At 36.1% G+C, this 22706-nt stretch overlaps 1 protein-coding gene across 1 annotated transcript; it reads right to left on the bottom strand.

Annotated features, from left to right (window-relative positions):
- Window positions 1–356: 356 nt before the first annotated feature.
- Window positions 357–22081, bottom strand: LOC129244497 (tubulointerstitial nephritis antigen-like). Its single transcript, XM_054882153.1, has 6 exons — window positions 21803–22081; window positions 6818–7017; window positions 2130–2585; window positions 1850–2033; window positions 1442–1790; window positions 357–1377 (listed from the first exon to the last, which is right to left on the bottom strand). The coding sequence occupies exons 2-6, from the start codon at window positions 6993–6995 to the stop codon at window positions 1234–1236; spliced, it is 1311 nt and encodes a 436-aa protein (XP_054738128.1). The 5' UTR covers window positions 6996–7017; window positions 21803–22081; the 3' UTR covers window positions 357–1233.
- Between the last annotated feature and the right edge of the window lie 625 nt (window positions 22082–22706).

Here is a 22706-nt window from a genome sequence, read left to right as displayed (position 1 = left end):
CTGCTTTGTTCTTCTGATGCAATTTCAGGTTTATGTGGTCACTTTTCTGTTACAAAAATGGTGAATTTCAAAAAAAGAAAAAAAAATGCTTGGCTTATCAAGTGAGTTCTTTATTTATAGTAAATACTCGTAATTTTTTTTAACATAATAATAATTATTATTAGCAATATTATTCACTTAAAGCTGTATCTTTCATTTACAATGAGTACATTTAACAATACATACAATGCACACACATATGTAGATATGTATGTACGAGTATACTTATAAAAAGTATCGTGTGTGTAAACTTTAAACATAACCTAAAAATTATTTAATTGCAAAATTATTACAATAAATAAATCATTAATAAAAAAATATAATAAATTTTCAAAAGACGCTAGTAAATTTAACTGAGAAATAATGGCTGACTTAAATATTTTTGGAATTAACGTAAACAATCACTTAAATGTACAAATATAATTAAACGATTGATTACTTCTTTAAACTACATAAAGATTTTCGCAGTTGTTGGCAGTAAACGTTAACCACCTTTTTTATTAATGGTTGTTTGCTATAATTTTTGGTCTCAAGGAGTTACCAGGCAGTTTACTTGTAAATCAGTATTGGAGGAAATAAATAAAAAAAATGCGAAGGAGAAAAATAAATATAAAAAAATGGCTTAAAAACTTTAAAATTACTTAAGCGAAAATATAAGCGAGCAGTCAAGTGTAAAAAATATAAAAAAACAATAAATAATTGAAAAACTAAAAAAACAGATTCAAATAAGGATTTAAAAAGAGTTGTAGTTAACATAAAGACTTTCCAATTTTTTTTCTTGTTTTTTTTGAGTTACAAAGAAGTTACATGAAAATAAGAAAAAAAAACTTTCTGCAATCACAAAAGAAATTGTTAAATAAACTTACTTAAATCTAGAAAAGTGTTGAATACCGTTAGAGTTTTCTTCTTAAGCCTACCGCATGCGACTAAAGTCTACGCCTCTAAGCGCAAACAACTTTTCACACTCAATTCTAATTTTATGTATTCGGGTTTTCTCCTTGTTGTTGTAATACAGTGTTAAAAAAAAATGTTGCGCCTTGCGCCTAAAACTGCTTTCTTGCTCCTTTTAGTGTCTAATTTACAAATTTTAACTGGAAAAGTTTACGAGATTTCTTAATTCTTTGTTTGCCATAATTAGTCCGCTTTCACGCTGTACCACGCCACTCTTTCGGAAACTCTCTCTCTCTCCGCCTCTCAGTTCTGGTTGGCCTTGAAGTAGTTGTATACATTGGGCCAAGCGGCTAGGACATATTCCTCAATACCGCATTCGTTGAAGCCGCGCGCAATACGGAAGTAACCGTGCTCACCCCACCAGGGACCCCACGAGTTGGCAGCAATCTGGACAAGTGAATAACAACAATTACATTTACGGTTAAATACAATGTTTTCAAGCATGGCTTACCCAATATTTGACGCCATCATGTTCCTCACCCCAACCGACCAATTTCACCGAGTGAAAACCAGTCGGACTGCTGCGACTGGCCGCTGTGTGTCGGTAGACACCACCCGAGTAGGCAAAGAAATCGCGGTAGATGCGCATGGTTGCTTGCACGGGACCCGAATGGAAGATTTCGGCCATAATATCGGTTTCATTGTTAAGCGAATAGGCTGGCCCAACTGTGTAGAACTCGTCGCGATCGGATATGGATGAGGGACGACAGCCGTATGAGCTGAGCGAACGGCGGCCACCATGACGTACTTTACAGGTGTCGCGACGTCCTGTATATGGATAGCATTGTTCCTCCAAAACACTACGAAAAAAATGAATTTTGTTGAAAATTCGTGAGACCTTGGGAACGCGCACTCTTACCCCTGCTTATGCAGATAACGCCAGGCGGCGTCCAAATGTCCACCATTGCAACCCTGCTGCTTGCGTGTACACGACAAAATGTTCTGTGGCGACAGCTGCACAACTTCCTTGCCTTGCGATTGAATGGCAAAGCGATCGGAGGCGACCGATGCAGTCGAAAGCACCCAAGATGAACCGCACCAGCCTACAAAAAGAAAAAAAAGAAGAAAATTAAGCAAACGAATACAAAGTCCCCCTTAATGAATAACTCAACCACCGATAACTCTGCTCGTTCGCTTACCTTGATCTGGCACGTCGTTTATAAGGCTCGACCATCGGTCCACAGCGTTGAATTGGCGCGGTAATGTGCCTGCCTTATTGGTCAAACGTGTCATTGCCTTAACGCGGAATGTGGGTTCTTTGGTACCCAGACGCAATGTTAGACCCTCCGCGTATTTGTGTCCCCACCATTCTTCGTACTTGCGCGCCGCCCAGCCCAGTTGACGTATAGAATTCACATTGTTCACTAAATTGTCATCTGTGAGGCATAGATCCCGATCGCACTCCACTACACCGCCGTCGAGGCAGCGACACTGATTGCAATTGTCCATTGTGGTGTTGTATTTGTTGAAGTAGATGCCGTTGTGTTGGCATCGGATTATCGGATCCGGAGCATTCAGGCAGAACGAACGGTAATCGGGACAACAGTCGGCGGATTGATCGCGATCACAGAACTCATCACAATAGCAGAGGGTGGCTGTGGGTGGAAAATATTAAATTTGAGTTAGTATAGGAACGCTCGGTTTTAATATGTGAATTTATAATGCTAAAATATATTATTAAATCACAATTTTAGCTGAATTTCATTTACTGATTTTTATTTTATTTTTTCATTAGTCAACTTTAAGCAAATATATTAGGTGTGCAATTAAGTTCTCGCTGTTTTTTTTTTTTTTTTGACGAAAATACAACTTTATTCTGAAAAAATGGTTACAAGTGAATCATTGAAAGTATTGCCCATCTCTGGCTACTACTTTTTCCCATCTTTCTGGTAGATCTCGTATACCGCCGCTGAAAAACTGTTCATCTTTTGAGGCTACCCACGGATCAAGCCATTTTTGATGTCTTCATATAAATGGAACTGCTGGAGTGGAACTGTTCTGCATCGATCAGAACAGGTGATAATCGGACGGCGCAATATCTGGAGAATATGGCGGTTGGGGTATGATTTCCCATTTTAGTGTTTCCAGGTAGGTTTTAACGGGTCATGGCTCTCCACGTATTGCGGCCGCTTCTCGCGCAGTGTTTGGCTCACTCGCATCAATTGAAGTCGATACCGATCCCCAGTGGTGATTTCGCTTGGTTTTAACAGTTCATAATAAATAACACCGACTTGGTCCCACCAAATACATAGCATAACCTTCTCAGCGTGAGTATTCGGCTGAGGCGACGACGTAGAAGCATAACCGGGTAGTCCCCATTACTTTCTTTTCTTTGTATTGCTGTAATGAATCCATATTTCACCACCCGTCACGAAGAAAGGTCTTGTTGCGTTTGACATGGACCCTCATTGAGCAATGCCTCCAATTCAGCGTCTTCGAAGGTTTCTGGCCTTCCTTCACGCGGCACGCGGACGGTCGTCAACATTAACATCACCGTCTTTGAAGCGACGGAACCCATCTCGGCACAATGTTTCACTTAAATCAGCATCTCCATAAACTTTTTGTAGCTCTCGCTGCGCTTCAGCTGCCGTTTTTTTCGAATGAAAGAGGAAAATCCTCACTTCCCACAAATGACGATTATTCGGCACAAAATCAGACATTTTCACAAAACCAAAAGTGTGCGATACCAAAACAAAATCACTAATGTCGAATCAGTTTGTTTTCCATATGTCTAAGCTTGGTTTATGACGTTTAGGTGATGTTAGAATCGATTAGCACAAACTGCTGGCGGCATCTATTAACAAACAGCGGGAACTTAATTGCGCACCTAATAGAATTTGCTGTTTTGTAACGGAAAACGAAACCTGAAGTTTTTTATTAATCCATTTGCCGTTGCCAGCGTAGCCGGATGGGTTGGTGCATAATAACCACTCGAAAGGGCTTAAGCTCGAAACTCTATCAAATGATAGAAATGGTCTTTTCTAATAGCGGTCGACCTTCGCCAGGCAATGCCAAAACTCCGAGTGTATTTCTGTAATGTAAAATCGCCTCAAAAAAGCCACCTTCGGAGGTGACATAAAACTGAAAGTTTCTCCATTTGTGAAACAACATCGAGACGCACCCCACAAATAGGAAGAGGAGCTCGACCAAACACCCAACAATCAGTTATAAATAAAATATCGGGTTATACAATCACGCCTTGATCGGGCCCGTAGGACGCTTGAGATTTTACCAAAATATCCCCGTTAATATTGTTTTTTTACGCGCATTTTGTCTAGGTATGGCCGCTCAATCCAGCCTAGTAGCAGCTTTGATTTCTTAGCACAACTGAGTTTTGTACGAACTGAGTCCATCCATTTACACACCATTTGAGCCCATTATTACAACAAAATGGTTCCCAAAAAGTATTATTGTGAGATAACGCTCTAGTAGTGCAAAAACTTTCAAAAGTTTGCGACACAACCAGTTCCTACTCAGTGATGGTAAATGTAGGGAAAATTCCCTACATGTAGGGATTTTTGTCGAAAAATGTGCGTGTAGGGAAAAGAAGGACAGATTTTTTTTAAATTCTGTAAATGTAGGGAATTTTCAAGAAGGACAGAAAAAATTTTAAAATAGCGGGGTAATACTAAAAAAGTTTATTTAAAATAAAAATCCGCAGTAAGATTTCATGCCAGACTTCTTTTCCTTATGGCAGAATACTTTTAAAAGCGTTAATACGGCAGCATTGCCTTTTTTACTTCGTTAACGCTAGCACGATTTTTTCTTTGCGCGAAAATTGTTAGTTGTCCCACGTTTTCTGGTGCTTTTCACTTTTGAAGTAAGTTTGCAATTATTTTAGTTTTAGCTTTTTTTATATTTAAAATGCATATATTTTACAGAAATGAGCTCTTCGACTGACTCTTCGGAGGAACACCAGGAAAAACAATGCAAGTATCGGAAACAAAAGTTCAATAATAAGTGGCTTGACGACGAAATTTTAGTGGCTAGTTTGAAGCTGTGGCTAACGATCCATTCAAATGCAAATGCACTGCGTGGCAAGTCTGATTTACAGAAGCACGCCGAAACAAAAATGCACCAAAAAATATTAAGGCAATTAAAAAGACATCTAAAATAAACAGCTTTTTTTAGAAAAAGCGAGTAAGCCAAATGGCTCCAGAAATTTCGAAATAAGACTTAGCATGTTCTGCGCTGAGCATAATGTTGCGCTGCAAGTGTAGGACCATTTAATCCCACTCTTAAAAGAAATCGTGCCCGATTCTGAAATAATAAAAAAATCTGAGCTTGGAAGAAAGAAGTGCACCACCATAATAAAAAATGAATTGGCAAAAGAGGAAAAAGACAATTTCGTTAAAAGAATTAAAAGTAAACAAATTTTCCATAACGATCGATGAGCGACGTCGGACTCAATAAGCATATGTGTCTTATGGTGAGATTTTTCGACGAGGAAAGCGAGCGGCTTGTGGTTAAGCTGCTGGATCTAATTCCAATAAGAACTGATTGCACTGCAGAAGCTCTGTACGGAATTTTTAAAAAATCTTAAGCAAACAATTCAAGTTTGACGTTGCAATTGCCTCGTTATAGTGTAAACACAGGAGAAAAAAATGTAGGGAATTTCGTAGGGAAAATTTGTTGTAAGCGTAGGAAAAAGTAGGGAATTTTTTTGGGCTGTGTAGGGATTTTTCAAAAAACCATTTACCATCACTGTTCCTACTTCCTTCAAGGCGCATGCCTGTAGTTGACAAAGTATCTGAGTGGTTAAACTTTTTTTAGTGGATCAAAACTCTGAGGCCAGACGAGCTTAATACGGGGGGTGGAGAGTAACGTCAAGTACAATAACACAAGTACGAATATATTTCGCAGAGCAGCAACTGCCTATAGCTACAAAGGAGGCTTGTTCGTCGAGAGAGGACTTTACTACTCAATCGCCTACGTTTGCTGTCATTGTTATCGGTGTTAATGCTGGTTCCTAAATAAACGAAGTCTTTTACAACTTCGAAATGGCCCCACTACATCGATGTTAATTGTGTTCAAAGCGATCACGAATTGGTGGCGTAATGTTCCGGATATCAAAAATAGATTTCATTGCCAACAGTTTACAAAAGCCGAAAAAGCAATTTATGCATCGATTGTATGAAAAATTTACGGATATTATAGGGTTATTCAATAGGTGCGCTTCAACTTTTTTCCGATAGGGAAGGCGAACGACGCAATATTTTTTATTTTTCGCTTGTCATTTGTAAACTTCATTAGTATACATTTCATCATGAAACGCTACACAGTTGAGCAACGATTGCAAATCGTGCAAATTTTTTATGAAAATAATCGTTCTGTTGCTGCTACTTTAAGAGCATTACGGCCATTTTAAGGTCCATTTAACAAGCCGTCCCGTTTTGGGGTTATGTGAAGTCATTGGTCTACAGTAACAAGCCGGCGACGATTTGGGAGCTCAGAGCCAATATTGAGCGCGAAATTGCTGGAATTTCGGCCGATTTATGCAAAAGAGTGGTCGAAAATTGGGTTCAACGATTGGACTTCGTAAAACGTGCACGCGGTGGTCATGCAAAAGAAATCGAATTTCATACTTAAATGTATATGTTCAAACTCGATAATAACAAAAAAAATTAGTTAAAAAAGTCAAACCGTTTGTGTTTTATTCAAAAAAGTTCAAAAGTTGAAGCGCTCATACTGAAAACCCCTATACTTGAAATGCAGACAAAAATGCATTTCACTGCTTTCAGAATATTTTAAATTACTCTACTATGAAATAATATTAGTAGCTATTTTTTTTTTTAGTTTTTTTCAAAAACTTGTCTTTGAAACTTACTTGCAATCGGCAAAGCACAACCATCTTCTCTGTTTCGACAGCAAATCTTTCTCGCCGCACAGTACGGACCCGGATAGTCATACTTCAGTGTGTGATCGAAGGCCGCTACTGCGCCAAGTAGAATGAAGGCAGTGAGCAACCGCAGGCTCGTGGCCGCCTTACCAATTTTTCGACTCATATTTGTTCAATTTTTCGACTGGCTGCAAATGGAAAAAAATGGTTGAAAAAATATGAAAAAAGTAAAGGTTAGTCATTGCAATTTTATTGCCGAAAAGTGTTAAGACTAAGAGATTAAGTCAACAGTGCAACTGCACATGCACATGCACATACATGTTTTATAATTCAACGTCCCTGCACGCTTAATTCACAACTTAAATTTATTACGCCCGTTAACCTAATTCCGCTTCAGAATGCACTCATTTCACAAAGAACAAGTAAACATAAACTCTTTATAATCACTGCATTTTGCCTTTTTTCTTTTGCTTTTCTTGATAATTTTCGCTATAAACGTTGCCCATAGCGCAGCTCTTTAACATGGGAAGAGGATTAATAAGCATTTAAAAATAAATAGAAGAGGTCTTCTTCTTCCAAAAAACAATAATAAATAAATAATTCGTACATCACTTCACGCCTTCTTCACCAGAAAAATGTGGGAAGGTAGATGGATAAAGGTAAGTAAAGTAATAATTGAAATGCCCTTCAAAGGCAAGCGAGCGTCAGCTTTTGCTCCACAGATACACCGACACACATACATACATATATCCCAGCCTTACGTTTCACTTTCGTTGTAGCAATAAATTTGCAGCTGAGCTAGCACAAAAAGGTGCCAGAAACTGCATTGACTCTACGCCAAAAGTTTTTTTATTTTTGTTATATTTTTTACATTTGTTTTTGTTTTTTACAAGCTAATGTTCTTTGTTTTAAATTTTTACTTAATTCTCTTTACTTTACATTTTTGCTGAACTGATAAGATTTTATTTCCTATTATATTTTCGTGACCGCATTTAGCCGCTCTTTTAATTGCTATTCATTTACATTTTTCTTGTTTGTTTATATTTATTTTCTATTTTGCCGTGTCGATAGGCGTTTGTTGACAGCAGACACTTTGGCGGCTGTTGTGGTGCTTTGCAAGGTGGGGGGCATCACATAAGTATCCGTGCATATTTTCTGCTTGTACGTTTTGGCATGTTTTTGTGGCAGAAAGTGTGGCACTTTATGGCAATATTTCTTTTGTACTAATGCGAGTACGCGCACGCTGTCAACAGCTGAGTGGTGGGTGCTGAATGATCACTTCAGGCAGTGGTAACGATTTGCCGAAATTGTAGATAAAATAAAAAAATGTATAATGATAAGTACATAGATTTTCAGAACTAATATTGCACTCAATAAAAAATATTTTGCTAGGCTTTAAAAAAATATAAAAAATATACATCGCCATCAATATATACAGGTTGCGCCATCTTTTATGTCGGTATGTAAACGCTGAATAACTTTGTCATTTACCAACCGATCGACTTCAACATACATGTTTTCGATACCTCAATTCAGTACAATTTTAATAATGGATCGCTTTACACCGAAACGACGCGCTGGAATAGTGACGCTATACATCGAAAATAGTCGTTCTATTGTGCTAACTCAACGCGCATATCGCATAAAAGTATCGTGACAAGCAGGCACCGTCTGACAATACTATTCGTCGTTTGGGCTCGAATTTTTTCGAACACGGGACAGTAGGAGATCGTCAACATGCCGTTCATCAACGACCAAGACGTTCCAATGAGCTTGTTGAATCAGTGAGGGAGAGCGTTGCCCAGGAGCCAACAGTGTCGTACCGTCGTCGCACTCAGCATTTTGGCGTCAGTGAAACCACAATGAGGCGCATTTTAAAGGATGATTTAAATTTGTTTCCATATAAAGTGCAATTGACACAAAGAATATTGCCGACAGACCATTCACGTCACTTGGACTACGACCAGAGAAATCGAAACGGTCGATGGAATGTTGGCTCATTATGTCTACCCGCAAATACATGAGAAAGGTTTAGACGGTTACTGGTTTCAACAAGACTGTGCGCCATGCCACACTGCGAATACAACAATTGAGTTTCTGCAACGAAAATTCCCAGGACGTCTAGTGTCAAAAAGAGGCGACATCGACTGGCCCGATCACCTGACTTAACCTGCCCGGACGCAGACTATTGACCAGCTTAAGGCAAACATTCGTGCCAAAATCGACGCCATAAAACCCGAAATGGTTGACAAGGAGATGATAAACGCAGAAAAAAGATCGATGTTTGGGATTGATAATAAAGGTGGCCACTTGATTGATATTGAATTCAAGAAAAAGTTTTAATAAATTGTAAATTACCAAACCAAATAAAAATACCTCACTTATACAAATCAATTGTTTTTTTTTTCAAAGTTATTCAATGTTTTTATAACGACATAAAATATGGCGCCCCCTGTATATAGATATCTAATTGGCGCTTACACACTTTATTGGGTGTTTGGCCGAGCACCTCTTCTCCACCTACAGTTTTACGCCGCCTCCGATCAGCAAATGGTTTTTTCTATGAGGAGATTTTTGCAGCCAGAAATACGCTCGGAGATTTGCCATTGTCTGCCCAGGGGCAGACTTTATAAAGGTGATCAGTTTAGTAGTAGTTTTTCCAATAGGATTTTTGACAGATCTCGCATGATTATTGTCAAACTAAATTCATAATTCTTTTCAGTATTCATTCACATTTCATCATGGAAAGACTTACGCCTCCACAGCGTTTACAAATCGCACAGTTGTATTAAGAAAGTCGACGCTCTGTGAAAAGTGCTCAGGCAAACTTAATGGCTTAATGGGAACTTAATTGACTTATTGGCTACGTCAATATCCAAAATTGCCGTTTTCGGGCTAAAGAGCAACCCGAAGCTATAACCCGAAGAGCAGCTATGACAGCCATTCAAAACAAACGTTTGGTGCAGCCTATGGTCTGGAGGAATCATCGGCCTATATTTCTTCAAAGGCAAGGTTGGCGTTAATGGAGCAGTGAATGGCGAACACTATCGCGCCATGAAAAAACGACTTTTTGATGCCGGAAATTGAAGCCCGTGATCCCCAAAACATTTGGTTCCAACAACACGGCGCACGGCGCTACTTGTCATACAGCTCGTGAAGCAAGGGATTTACTGCGTCGTCGTTTCGGTGAGCAATTTATCTCTCGCGTCGGACCAGTGGGTTGGCCACCAAGATCGAGTGATATCTCCCCTTTGGACTTTTATTTGTTGGGTAAAGTTGTTGTAAAGTCTAAATGCTTGGTGGATAAACCAGCTTCGATTGAGGTACTGGAAGCTAATATTACTAAAATTATTCACGAGATACCGGTCGAAGGCCTCCAGCGAGTCATTCAGAATTGGTGTTTATGGTTGGGCGAATAACGGCGCAGTTGCGGCCAACATTTGAAAGGAATTATCTATAAAAAGCAATTGTCATGAACGGTTCTACACAAAAATAATAAAAATTGCCCAGTCAAATTGAATTTCCGTTGTTTTATTTCAATTAAAAATCCGATACCTCTAAATTGATCACCCTTTATTCGCGCTTTCACAATGGACGGGCTTAAAAAATTAAACGTCGTTTTTGTTTTCAATTAAATATTGAAATACCGCACTTTCTCTTGCATCCGTTGTAAAGTTGCTCATACGCCCCCGACAGCAATGAATACTCGTAACTACGCACAAAGATAAGATCAGACCAGATCAACATTTTTATTAGTATCTGCAATGAATATTCAAAGCATTACCGATAAAAAGTTGCTAAGCGAACAGATCTGTTTTCTAATATTCCTAAGAACAATGATTTCCGCATTGCGAAACAAAAACGAGATTTTGGCGCGTTCCAGTTTTAGTTGTTTAATTTAATTTTTTTTGCTGGCGTTTACATTTTTTAACGCCAATGTGTAAACAAAAAACAGCAGATCAAAAAGAATAACTAAACACAGCTGATTGGAGTAGCTTTTGGCATGTTTGCGTGGGTAATGTCAAAAACAGCCTGTCTGCTGCCTAAGTGGCGTGGAAAGTAAACCGGTTAAATGAGATGACAGTGTTGTTGTTATTGCACGCACTGAAACATGCAAAAATATAAAGTTCTTAATGCGATTAGCATTTGCGATAGATCGTTGTTTGTCCACAAACCAGATATGAATGCATGGATGCATGCGTGTATGCATGTGGGTATGTATGTATGTGTGTATGTATGTATGTGTATACGCATGTGCATACTCATACGCTTGAGTAGCGACTACGCGACCCATCAACTGAGTATCCATATCCACATTATTGATTTTATGCGCTTGCCTGAAAGTCACAAATTCGGCTCCAAAGCTCAACGCCACGCACTGATTGCTTGCTTAGATGGCAGATAGAAGGCGAAATAGACGAATAACAGCGATAAAATGTATAAATGCGGAAAAGGGAATTCGCGTAAGGGGACACAAAATCGATTAATTAAAATGTAACAAACAATTTTTTATTTGTCAATTCTCGCTATTATGACCGGCAGGCTGGAGTGTTGGTACACTTGACCGTTAAAGCAGACCTTTTATGCGCGCAACATTCCGGTTAGTGGGCACAGAGCGAGGAAGAGTTTCAATGGTTATTCTGTGAAATGTGATTACTTTTTATTTTTTCTAGTTTTTATTTATTATTTTATTTTTTTTTTTGTTTGTTTTTTGATTGGAAAAGATTGTGACAGAATGCCGAAAAAGTTTCCCATAAACCCTTGGCTATGAGAAATTTTTTGCGCGAAAAATGATGTCATGCCGCGCTTTCAGGTTATGCTGTACTTTTGCTAGAAAAACAAAAAATTTACACAAAACGCAAAAAAAACTTTGCATACGAAATTATATTCTTGAAATATATATTTTTTAAATGAATTGAAAGTTAATTCGAAAGATATTAATTTGCATGATTTATGCAGCGTAGATTAGCTAAGGATTTGATTAGCATCAGTTGAAACGCAGAAGCTGTACGACAGCATTGATGGTAAACAAAACAAAAATAAAAATCAATAAATAATTTGTCTTGCAAAACAACTCAGGCAAACCCGATTCGACAAACATCACTGCTGCCTGCATTTGCGCACGCGCTCCAATAATTTAAACAACTTGAATATTTGAATATTTTTACGGAGTTCTTCGAGCAGTTAACTGCGTCGCTATTACACACACACACATATGTAGATGTATTAGATACATAATGTTTGCACACACCTACATACATATTTAGATTTGTTTATTGTTTTTGCATTTCATAATTTTTATACGGTGTATTATTTAGCCATTCTAGTTATAAAATTGAGAACCCGTTGGTTTTAAAAATAATGCTTGAGTCATTCGTTAGTCACATTTTCCACCAACTCATTTAAATGCAGCATTGGCAGTCAATAAATTTTAATGAAATTGCTTTTTGCTAAGGTGCTACCAATAAATTAAACAAAAAAACAAAAACAAAAAAAATCTGTTTGGTGCTTAGGTGAACAGAAAGTCAACACTAGAGGATTAGTGCTGGTTTGGAAGCAAAACAAAGTCAACAAATTATGATGGAGGCAAAGCAATAAATTAAATTGAAAAAAAATTAGAAATTAATTATGAAATGTCATATTTTATATTGAAGAACCATAATTATATTATAAATTTGTTTAAATAGTAATTTAGATGCGCAAGCGAGTAAACAGCCCATTAAGAACGGGGGGTAGGGTAATTTGAAACTAACACACAAACAAAAAAAAAACAAAAAACGACAAAAATAGACAAAAAAATGAATAACAAAAAGTCATCAACGAGAGAAAAATAAAATTAAAAAATAAGAAAAAAGTAAAGAAAATTAATAACAGACATAAAAAATAAATAAAAAAAAAAACAAAAATAGAAGCATTTAAATAACAAAAAATCGGCAACGAGAAAAAAATAGAAATAAAATTAAAATATATTGTAGTAAAAACAAAAGTAAAGAAAATGAATAGGTAGGTAGGTAGGTAAAATGGTAAGAGTGCCACAGGCCCACTTCAAGTAGCACTTTCGTGCCGTTTTGATACCACAATGTGGGCCCCTACCTGTGCAAAGAAAAATTATTGGGAAGAGAAACCCTTCTACAGCCATCCAGAGCTGTTGATGTTGTGGAGGAGAGAAAAGGGATCTAGGTTGGAGAATTTTTTTAAGCCATCCGCAAAGGGCACGCTAAGGAATCTCAAGCATCTAGCCGCCAGAGCCGGACGTTTGCAAAAAAAATGTTCAACAGTCTCTGTCTCTGTAGGATCCCCACAGCTTCTGCTCTAAGTTATACATCCAAAGTACGACACGCGGCTTGAGACCCCATTTTTTGCCTAACATAAATTTACTGGCGTAGAAGGCTATATTGGCATTCTTAAATCGATTTTCTATGTGCAGCTTCCAGTGGAGCTTGGAGTCAAGTATTACACCAAGATACCTGACTTCCGATGCGAGTGTAAGGCACTGGTTGTTTAGTCTTGGAAGCTAAAAGAGCGGAGACTTGTATTTCCTGGCGAATAGCATCAACTCCGTTTTGTCAGAGTTGACTCTGAGACCGCAACTGGCGGCCAAACTACTGAGTATAGCCAGTGCACCTTCCAAAATTTCAGCCATTACTGATGGGAAGGGTCCTAAGACCATTAGCAACAAGTCATCGGCATGTGCTACCACCTTTTCTCCTCCCCTGTTTAGGCGAGTTAAAGCTTCATCCATAGCTACTACTAGCCAATGGAGAGGCGAGAGGACGCCGCCCTGTGGTGTACCTCTATGTACGAACCTAGTGATTCTAGCCCCCCCTGCCACAGCATTTATTTCCCTACCTCCAAGCAGGGACGAGATCCAGAGGTAGATAGGTCTTTCTACCCCCAGCCTATTTAGAGCAGTGACAATTGACTCAGCCGTAATATTATTAAAGGCGCCCTCTATGTCTATAAAGGCCGCTAAAGTGAATTGTTATCCCTCAAGAGATTTCTCAACAGTCCAAGTGCTCTCGAATGTAATAGTCCATCACTCTTTCGAATACTTTGGGAATAAAGAAGGTAAGACCTTGGCCAAGACGTGGCCCCTCCTTCCTACTTTAGGGATGAAGGCCACCTTGGTTTTCTTCCAGCTTTCAGGGTCGTGGTTTAGCGAGATACACGCCAAAAAGATCCTTTGAAGGACGGGAACGACCAAGGTTTTAGTCTTTTGAAGCATAACTGGCATGATGCCATCGATACCTGGAGATTTGAAAAGGGGAAAAGCTATCTATTGCCCAGTTTATTCTGTTGATGGACAGGACAGATGTCAGGGACATCGCAGGTGACCCCTCCTGTCGATTTGTGCCTTCGTTACAGACTGGAGCAATAGAATTTTCCGGGAAATGGGCATCAGCAAGGATTTTTAGAGATTCGCCTGCAGATTCAGCCCACTCCCCATTCTCTCTTTTGACAAGAGTTTTAGAGGAGTGGTCCTTGGAGAGAACCCTGCTGAGTCTGGCCGAGTCTCTTACGGGTTCAATGGTTTCGAAATACACTTTCCAAGACTTGCGCTTCGCATCTCTGATGGCTTTCTTATACTCTTTCAGAATTACTCGGTAATCTTGGAAGTTCCTTATTTGATAATATTTATTGAAGACTCTCCTAACCTTCTCTTTCAAGTCGGTCAGCGTCTTAACAAATGAATAATAGACATAAAAAATAAATAAAACAAAAAACAAAAACAGAAAAATGTAAATAAGAAAAAGTCCCCAAAGAGAAAAAAATGCAGATGTAATTAAAAAATAATGAAATCTATTTTTTTTTTTAATAAATAACAAACATAAAAACTAAAAACAAAACCATAAGTGACACGAAACATCACTAAAACATCATAAAAATATAGCCGCTACTATATTTTAAAACCAAAGAAAACCAAAAAAAACTAGTAGTTTCTGCGGTTGAGGTGACAAAGTGCCGCGACTGCCAAATTTTAGGGTGTTTTGGCACGTCTGTCTGTGCGCTGTGTTGAATAGTTTTTTTTTTGTTTTTGTTTTGTTTTTTATTTCGCGTTACACTTTCTGTTTTCATTGTGTTTCGCTATTTTTATTGCACTTTCATTTGGTTTCCCAGTTGGATTATAGGCGTGGTTCGTTTGCCAAATTCGTGATGAGAATTTGATTTGTTAGACAATAATACTCGTATATGGAGACCTTTATAAAGACTTTTGGGTATTTGCTAAATTTTCGAAGACTACTAATTCACAAAAAAAACCAAAAGAAAACACTGCCATAGCAATAAACTTATTAAAATTTTTAGTAAGCATTCAAGCCTTAGGAAATTCGAGTCTCGAGAAAATAGAAAAAAAATTCAACATTGAAATGTTAATTTACAAGTTGGCGCAAACTTCAGCGTCCAAACTTGTTTTTGAATTACTTTTTTACTAAATAAAAACAATTATTTTGAGTATTAGAAATCTTTAGGCAGACCTTAACGCACTCCATTGCTTGTCTTTTTGTATATTGCAGCTGACTAGTTCGCAAGTGACGAATAGGATTGACGTACGACGCCATGTAAACAGGATGTAAATATTAGCATTCTAATTCATACATAAAAATTAAAACAATTTTGATATACTCGCATAAACTTTAAAAAATGTTATGCAAAAAGAAAAGTTTTGCTTTTTCTTGTTTTTTTTTTGTTCATGCCCATATCAAAACCTCTAATTAAATGTTTTTAATAATTAAAATGTTTTTAATCATTTAATTTTTTTAATTAGATGGCAACGCTTTTCAAACATTTTATTGAATTTAAGCTATTTTTATCTTTACATTTTTGCCATATATTTTTTGATAATTAATTTATTTCTGTTAAATATTTTTTAATTAAAAAAATAGGTGGCAACACCGCCTAAAAATGTTTATTTTTTAATAAAGCTGCTTTAAATATCTTTCATTGGAGACTGAAATGTTAGATTAATAGCTATTTTTCTAATAAAATTCAGGTGGCAACTCCGTACACAAAAACTTTTAAGTAACGCTTTGTTAATTCTTTCTAACACATTTTGTTTGCAACCCGTATCGAAAAATTGAATTAAATTTTGTTAATAATTTAACTTTTTAAATTAGATGGCAAGACTTTTCAAGCATTTTATTGGATTAAATCATTTTATTGGATTTGCCTTTACATTGATAAATGTAAATTAATTATTGTTACAGTTAATTTATTTGTGTTAAATATTTTTGTAATTTTCAAAAAAAAGAGGTGGCAACACCGCCTGAACACACTTTTTTCATTAAAACTTGTTTAAACATCTTCTGTTAGAAACCGAAATGTGTGATAAATTGGTATTTTTGTATTACAATTCAGGTGGCAACGCTATCTGAATCTTTTATATTTGCTTTAGTATCCATGTTGTTATATACTCAAATAACTTTTTTTAACAAACATGTGACAACACCTTTTTAAAGTGGTAAAACTTATCTCGAGTTTTACTCCACTTGACTTCTCTCCCCTCTCCCCTCTCGGTCGGAGGGCCTACAGACATTCACAGAAAACGGCTAGTTCTAGAATCCTATCCTTAGGCTTCCAATTAACAATTCTCCCTATGTTTGGTTGTTATTTTGTTTTTTATGTAGTTGGATTATTTACTTAAACAATTTTAGGTAACTGAACTTTTTATATTTTTTTATTGTTTCCAAAAAATATTTACCTGTCTACACGACAATAAGTAATTTCTTCTACTATCTGTATCTTTGGAAAGTTAAGTGACACTGTAGGGCTATTGCTCATCAGGATTATTTAGGAATAAATAATTCATCTTTAAAATATATAGGAAAATGTGCAGATACTCATGGCTGATTAGTAACTCATTAAAGTAATTTTTCATGAGTCATTCGGTTGGTCTGGTGTTTGGGTAGTTGAGGTCCATTTAAATAAAATGATGTAGGAAAGGGATTTTCGGTTGCTATGACGAATTTCCAACTGCGATCCCACGACAGTCAGTTCGATGTTACTACAATCACAACTTACGGGGGCAATTTCTGCCGCGAAAAGGTTACTCATAAGACCATTTGCCATTCGGAGGTGGCATAAAGCTGTAAAACCCTCCATTCGTTTAACAACATCAATACGCACGAGACAAATAGGGGGATAAGCCCCGGAAGCTAACAAATGCTAGCGCAGTAAGCGAACTGCTGTCTATGAAATTTTTGCTTATCAAATATAGATAGCTGCGCATACTTGGTGATTGAAAAGGTAATCAAATATCTGCATATGTGGCATATATTAGCAAAATATAATCGGCCCTGAGAGTGTCCATCAACCCCATTACCAATATTTACGAGCTTAATATTTAATATTATCTAAATGACTTTTTGATAACCGACTTTCATTCGTGCGGATGCGTTGTCGAGTGGTAAAAGTGGCACTCGAAAATTGCATTTGATAAACATTCATACATACGCAAATTTTAGCTGTCACTCAACTGCTATTCTCTAAGTGAATTTAAGCAGCTCGATTTGTTGTCAATAAAGAATGCGCTAATAAATTGCAAATAAAATAATAAAAATATTGTGCGATTTTGGTATCTCCTTGGCGAAGTACGCGAAAGCTAGACAACATATTTTTATATTTTCCCCTTAATATTCGTAAGAGAATATACGATTTCCTATATATGTAAGCTGGATATTTAATTAATTTCTAAAATTTAAATAATATCAAAAACAAACAAAAATGTATTAAAATTTCAAAAATTTGAAAATCTAAAAAACTACATTTATCTTAAATTTTTTAATAGTTTTCATACTCCCATATACAGGGTGCATAATATGAAGAGTTACCACCTTCACACTGCTTGTGCCTGTAAAACAGCTCATGACATCAACGTCAAAATTGTTCTAAAGACAGTTCAATATATTGTTTATAAGCCATCAAAACCATTTGCGTCTCAGTTTTGTTGGATTTTTTTTTCTGTGATGGAATTCAAACGTAATAGTGTGATTGCGTTATATTTGGCTGGAAAATCACAACCAGCCATTGTTCGTGAGCTGAGTCACCTCAAAGTGAATAAAATGTTTGTGTGTCGCACTATAAAACGTTACAATGATACTGAAAGCATTGCAAAACGTTATGGAGCTGGACCAAAAAAAACCGCAATAACGTCAGAAATGGTTCGGAAAGTGAAGGCTCGACTTAAACGAAATCCTCGACGAAGTGGAAGAAAAATGGCCTAAGAACTGAAAATATCGCAAGACAGCATTCGACGCATATTGAAAAATGAGCTCAAGGTCAAGGCTTACAAGTTCCAAAAAGCACACGATCTTTCACCCTTGCAAAAAAAAGTTCGGTGCGAAAGAGCAAAGGAGTTGTTGCGGTTGCACGAACGTGGCGAATTTCCTAACATTGTGTTTTCTGATGAAAAAAATTTCCCAATTGAGCAGTTCATAAACACTCAAAACGATCGCGTTTACTTGACCGAACGCTCATACGAGAATTTGAGCCTACGTATGACCACTCGAAGCAATTTCCCATCCCAAGTAATGGCTTGGGCCGCAATGACCGCTGATGGACGCTCTCCAATCGTTTTTATCGAGCCTGGTGTCAAAGTGAATGCAACTTATTATCGGGAAAATGTTTTAGAAGCTGCTTTAGAGTCGTAGACCATAGACGTTCCAACAGGACTCGGCACCGTCTCATAAAGCTCGTGTGAACCAAGAATGGTTAAAAAATCATGTTCCACACTTCATTTCGTTCACAATATGGCTTTCGAATTCGCCAGACGCAAATCCGATGGACTATTCCATCTGGTCCATGAAGGTGAGGACTAAACAATATGCCAGTATGGATGCACTGAAAAAAGCGATTATACGAGAATGGGCCAAAATACCTCAACATCACATTCGTGCAGCATGCAACCCATTTTTTGACCGTTTGAAGGCTATAGTCAAGGCAAAAGGTGGTCATATCGAGCTAAAATGAATATATTTTAAAATTGTAATCAGTTTTGAACAATTTTGTCTTTGAAGTCTATAAAAACTAATTTCACACAAAAAAGTTATGGTGTTTTGAATAGATTCGTTCACCCTCTATACTAGAATACCCCCTTAATTTTTTTTTTTTTGAAATTTTGCTAAAGTCAAGTCGAAACATAATGTATTAACGTCATGTTTTTATTTATGTAAATTAAAGCAATTGAACAGCATAAAAAAAAACTATTGAAAATCATCATTGATTCGGGCCTCTGACTACCCCTAACCCCTTAAGCAAAAGCATGATTTTTTTTTTGGATTTTGGTTATACATTTTTAAATAAAACATAAATAAATCCAAATATGTATAAATCGTTTTTATCTGGGCTTTAATCAACATTGCAATATTAATAACTTCCATCAGTACGATGAGCTACGATTTATTTTTTATTTTATTTTTTTTTTTTGCTATCAAATATCGAGTAAACATCGACTTTTGCTTCATGCAGCGTTGCAAAAAGGCGCGAAAGTGTAAAAATATTTGCACAATTATTGCCTCAAACTTACAGTCCAGTCAGCGTTTATTGTTGAAATCTTGCAAGTATACGATTGCGGTTCAGTAACACCGCGCAAACAAGCCCTTTGAAATATTATTTTTTAAAGGCAAACAAAAGCAAAATTTTAATAATAAATAAATACAACAATTTTCAATTTCACACTCCATTGAAAAGAAAAATTCTATTTTCTCGAATATCTTTCCTCGATGGTGATATCATTTTCCCCACTTTCAAAATTTGATATATAATTGAAAGGTGTTGAAATATAGCGTTGCTGCTAAATATTTCACATATGCACATACATATTTGAATTTATTTTTTGCTGCAATTCTGGTGATTCTGCTAATTTTAGCGTATTTTCTGATTTTCCTACATAAAATGGGCTAATTAACAACTTAAATTAAAACATCATCATCTGCGCGGTAAATGGGCTGCCAAAAATATGTTGCAATGTAATGTCAGGGACAACATTTTTAGGTGTGAATGTGTTAACTGTGTACTGCTGCAATTGCACTCTGTGATGGTAAATGATTTTTCGAAAAATCCCTACATAACCGAAAAAAATTCCCTACTTTTCCCTACGCTTACAAAAAATTTCGCCTATACAATTCCCTAAAATTTGTCTCCTGTGTTTACACTATAATGACGCACTTGTAACGTTAAAATTGAATTATTTGCTTAAGTTTTGGATTTGGTGCTATTTTGACACTTTATAATAAAAACAAATTTTATTTCAAATATATATAAGTACACATATTTATTATATTATAAACAAAAATGTACAGAAAAATTCACCAAAAAGACTAAAAATTAGACTTTTTCATTACATTCAATTCTGTTTAAAGCAAGGCAGAGTTTTTAAATTTTCAGAATCCGGCACGGTTTCTTTTAAGAGTGGGATTAAATGGTTCACCACTTGCAGCTAAGTCTTAATTCGAAATTTCTGGAACCATTTGGTTTACTCGATTTTTTCTTAAAAAAATCTGTTTATTTTAGGTGTCTTTTTTATTGCGTTTATATTTTTTTGGTGCATTTCTGATTCGGCGTGCTTCTGAAAATCAGACTTGCCGCAGCTCAAAACTTTGTCGCACGCAGCGCATTTTCATTTGAATGGATCGTTACCCACAGCTTCCAACCAGTCACTAAAATTGTCGTCGTCAAGCCACTTGATATTGAACTTTTGTTTCCGATACTTGCATTGTTTTTTCTGGTGGCAACTGAGGGGCAACTCACATGCATTTTAAACATAAAAAAAGCTAAAACTTAATTATTTGCCAATTTACTTCAAAAGTGAAAAGCACCAGAAAACTAACAATTTTCGCGCGAAGAAAAAATCGCGTTAGCGTTAATGAAGAAAAAAACGGCAATGTTGCCATATTAACGCTTTTAAAAGTATTCTGCCATAAAGAAAAAAAGTTTGGCATGAAACCTTACTGCGGATTTTTATTTTAAATGAACTTTTATAATTTTTCCCGCTATTTCAAATTTTTTTCTGTCCTTCTTGAAAATTCCTTACATTTACAGAATTTAACAAAATCTGTCCTTGTTTTCCCTACACCCACATTTTTCGACAAAAATCCCTACATGTAGGAAATTTTCCCTACATTTACCATCACTGATTGCACTTTGTAGGTATATGCGTGTGTGTGTATGGTTATTGCAATTCGTTACAGTTTTTGCAGAAGCAGCAGAATTTTCGAGTTTATTGTCACAGTTGTGAATAATTTGAAATCGAATATAATAAGAAGCGGTGGAAAGCAAACACAAAAACAGAAAATTAGTTCTCACCAGAAATTAAAAAAAAAAATATTTAATTTTTAAGAAAATTAAATTTTTTAATTTTATATTAATACAAAAAAATATTTAATTTTTAAGAAATATTTAATTTTTAAGAAAATTAAATTTTTTTAATTTAATTTTTAAGAAAATACTTTTTCAAGAAAATAATAATAACCTATAAATTAATCAATTTTTACTGCCAAAAATTATTTACCCCTTTTTTTTAGATAAAATTACTCTAAAATCCTCCATACATTTTTAGTAAATAAATTTTTCTTTCCTAACAAAATTATAAAATATAATTTGCACCACACAAACAAAAATTTATTATTTAACGTTTTCCGCTTTCCTAAAATCAAAATCCTCTAATCGTTGTAAAAAAAATATTAGCTTCGTAAAAAATGTCTACCACAGCACACACGCGGACTAAAAAAAAAATTTGTTTAAGTTGTTTGCGAAATTCATTTATTGCCTCCAAAGCACTAATTAATGATGTTAACAAGAACAACAAAAACACTTTGAATGCATTTTGTTCACGCAAAATTGGCAAAACTTAGGCAAACACTTATTCAGCAAGTTTTCAAAAATATCCATGCAAACCTATAAAATCAATATTTCAAGCAACCACATTATTGTTTTTTTATCTTAAAATATGTACGGAAAATTGTCGCCAATAATACTAACTTTTTGTAAAACAAAAACGTCTTTATTGCTCAATGTTTTACTGCTACTTCAGTAGTATCACAAGTTCGTTTTTTTAATTTCCAAATTATTTGCGAAAATTTCTTGTTTCACACTTTTCTTTAAAGTTCACTTATTTTAATTTGTTTGTTCGTTTTTTCTTATGCGCGTCAATAGATTTTTTTTTGAACAATTCAAAATAACAATAAATAAATACAGCTCGCAACTTGCTCCCTTTTTCGCGTACTATTTGCGATCGCGTCTCGATATCAACTGAATTCAGTAGCGAATTTGCGGCGCAAGAAAAGTTTATCGCAAAGTAAAGTATGAAAACAAAAATAATATAAAAACACATACTGATGCCAATGTGTGCCTCACTTAACAAATTATGAGTAACAGAAATGTTTGACAGAAAAGCTACAAGCGAAAAATCAAAGGTAGCAGAAAATAAAAGTAACGAATGTGAGCATTTGCCTGCGACCGGTTTAGCGATCGGAAGTGAGTGAGTAAACAAGCAGTGGTACCAGAGAATGTTAAATTTACTATGCAGGCAAAGTTCACTATGTTAAAATGTTATTCTCGATTTAACAGTAGGCGAGTGCCGAAGCAGCGAATGTTAATGCCCCCAATCTATTAACATTCTCTGCCCGCAGAGCAAGCCGATTTAACAGAGAGCGAAGCGAACAGCGCAATGTGGGAGTTGAGTATGCGTTGTATATGTATGAATTTTTGTAAGCATGTTTGTATATATATTTACTGTTGTCGTTGACCCAGCGACGCGGGTTCGCTCCCCAGTGCCAGCACACACAACTGAATATAAATTGATGACTCAGTTTTTTTTTTCAAACAATTGAAAAGCATATTTTCTTTTTTAATTTAATTTTTATTGAATTTTGGTAGTTTTTAT

This window comes from Anastrepha obliqua, chromosome 4 (genome assembly GCF_027943255.1).
Source record: "Anastrepha obliqua isolate idAnaObli1 chromosome 4, idAnaObli1_1.0, whole genome shotgun sequence".
NCBI lineage: Eukaryota > Metazoa > Arthropoda > Insecta > Diptera > Tephritidae > Anastrepha > Anastrepha obliqua.
This window is presented reverse-complemented; position numbering and strand designations above follow the sequence as displayed.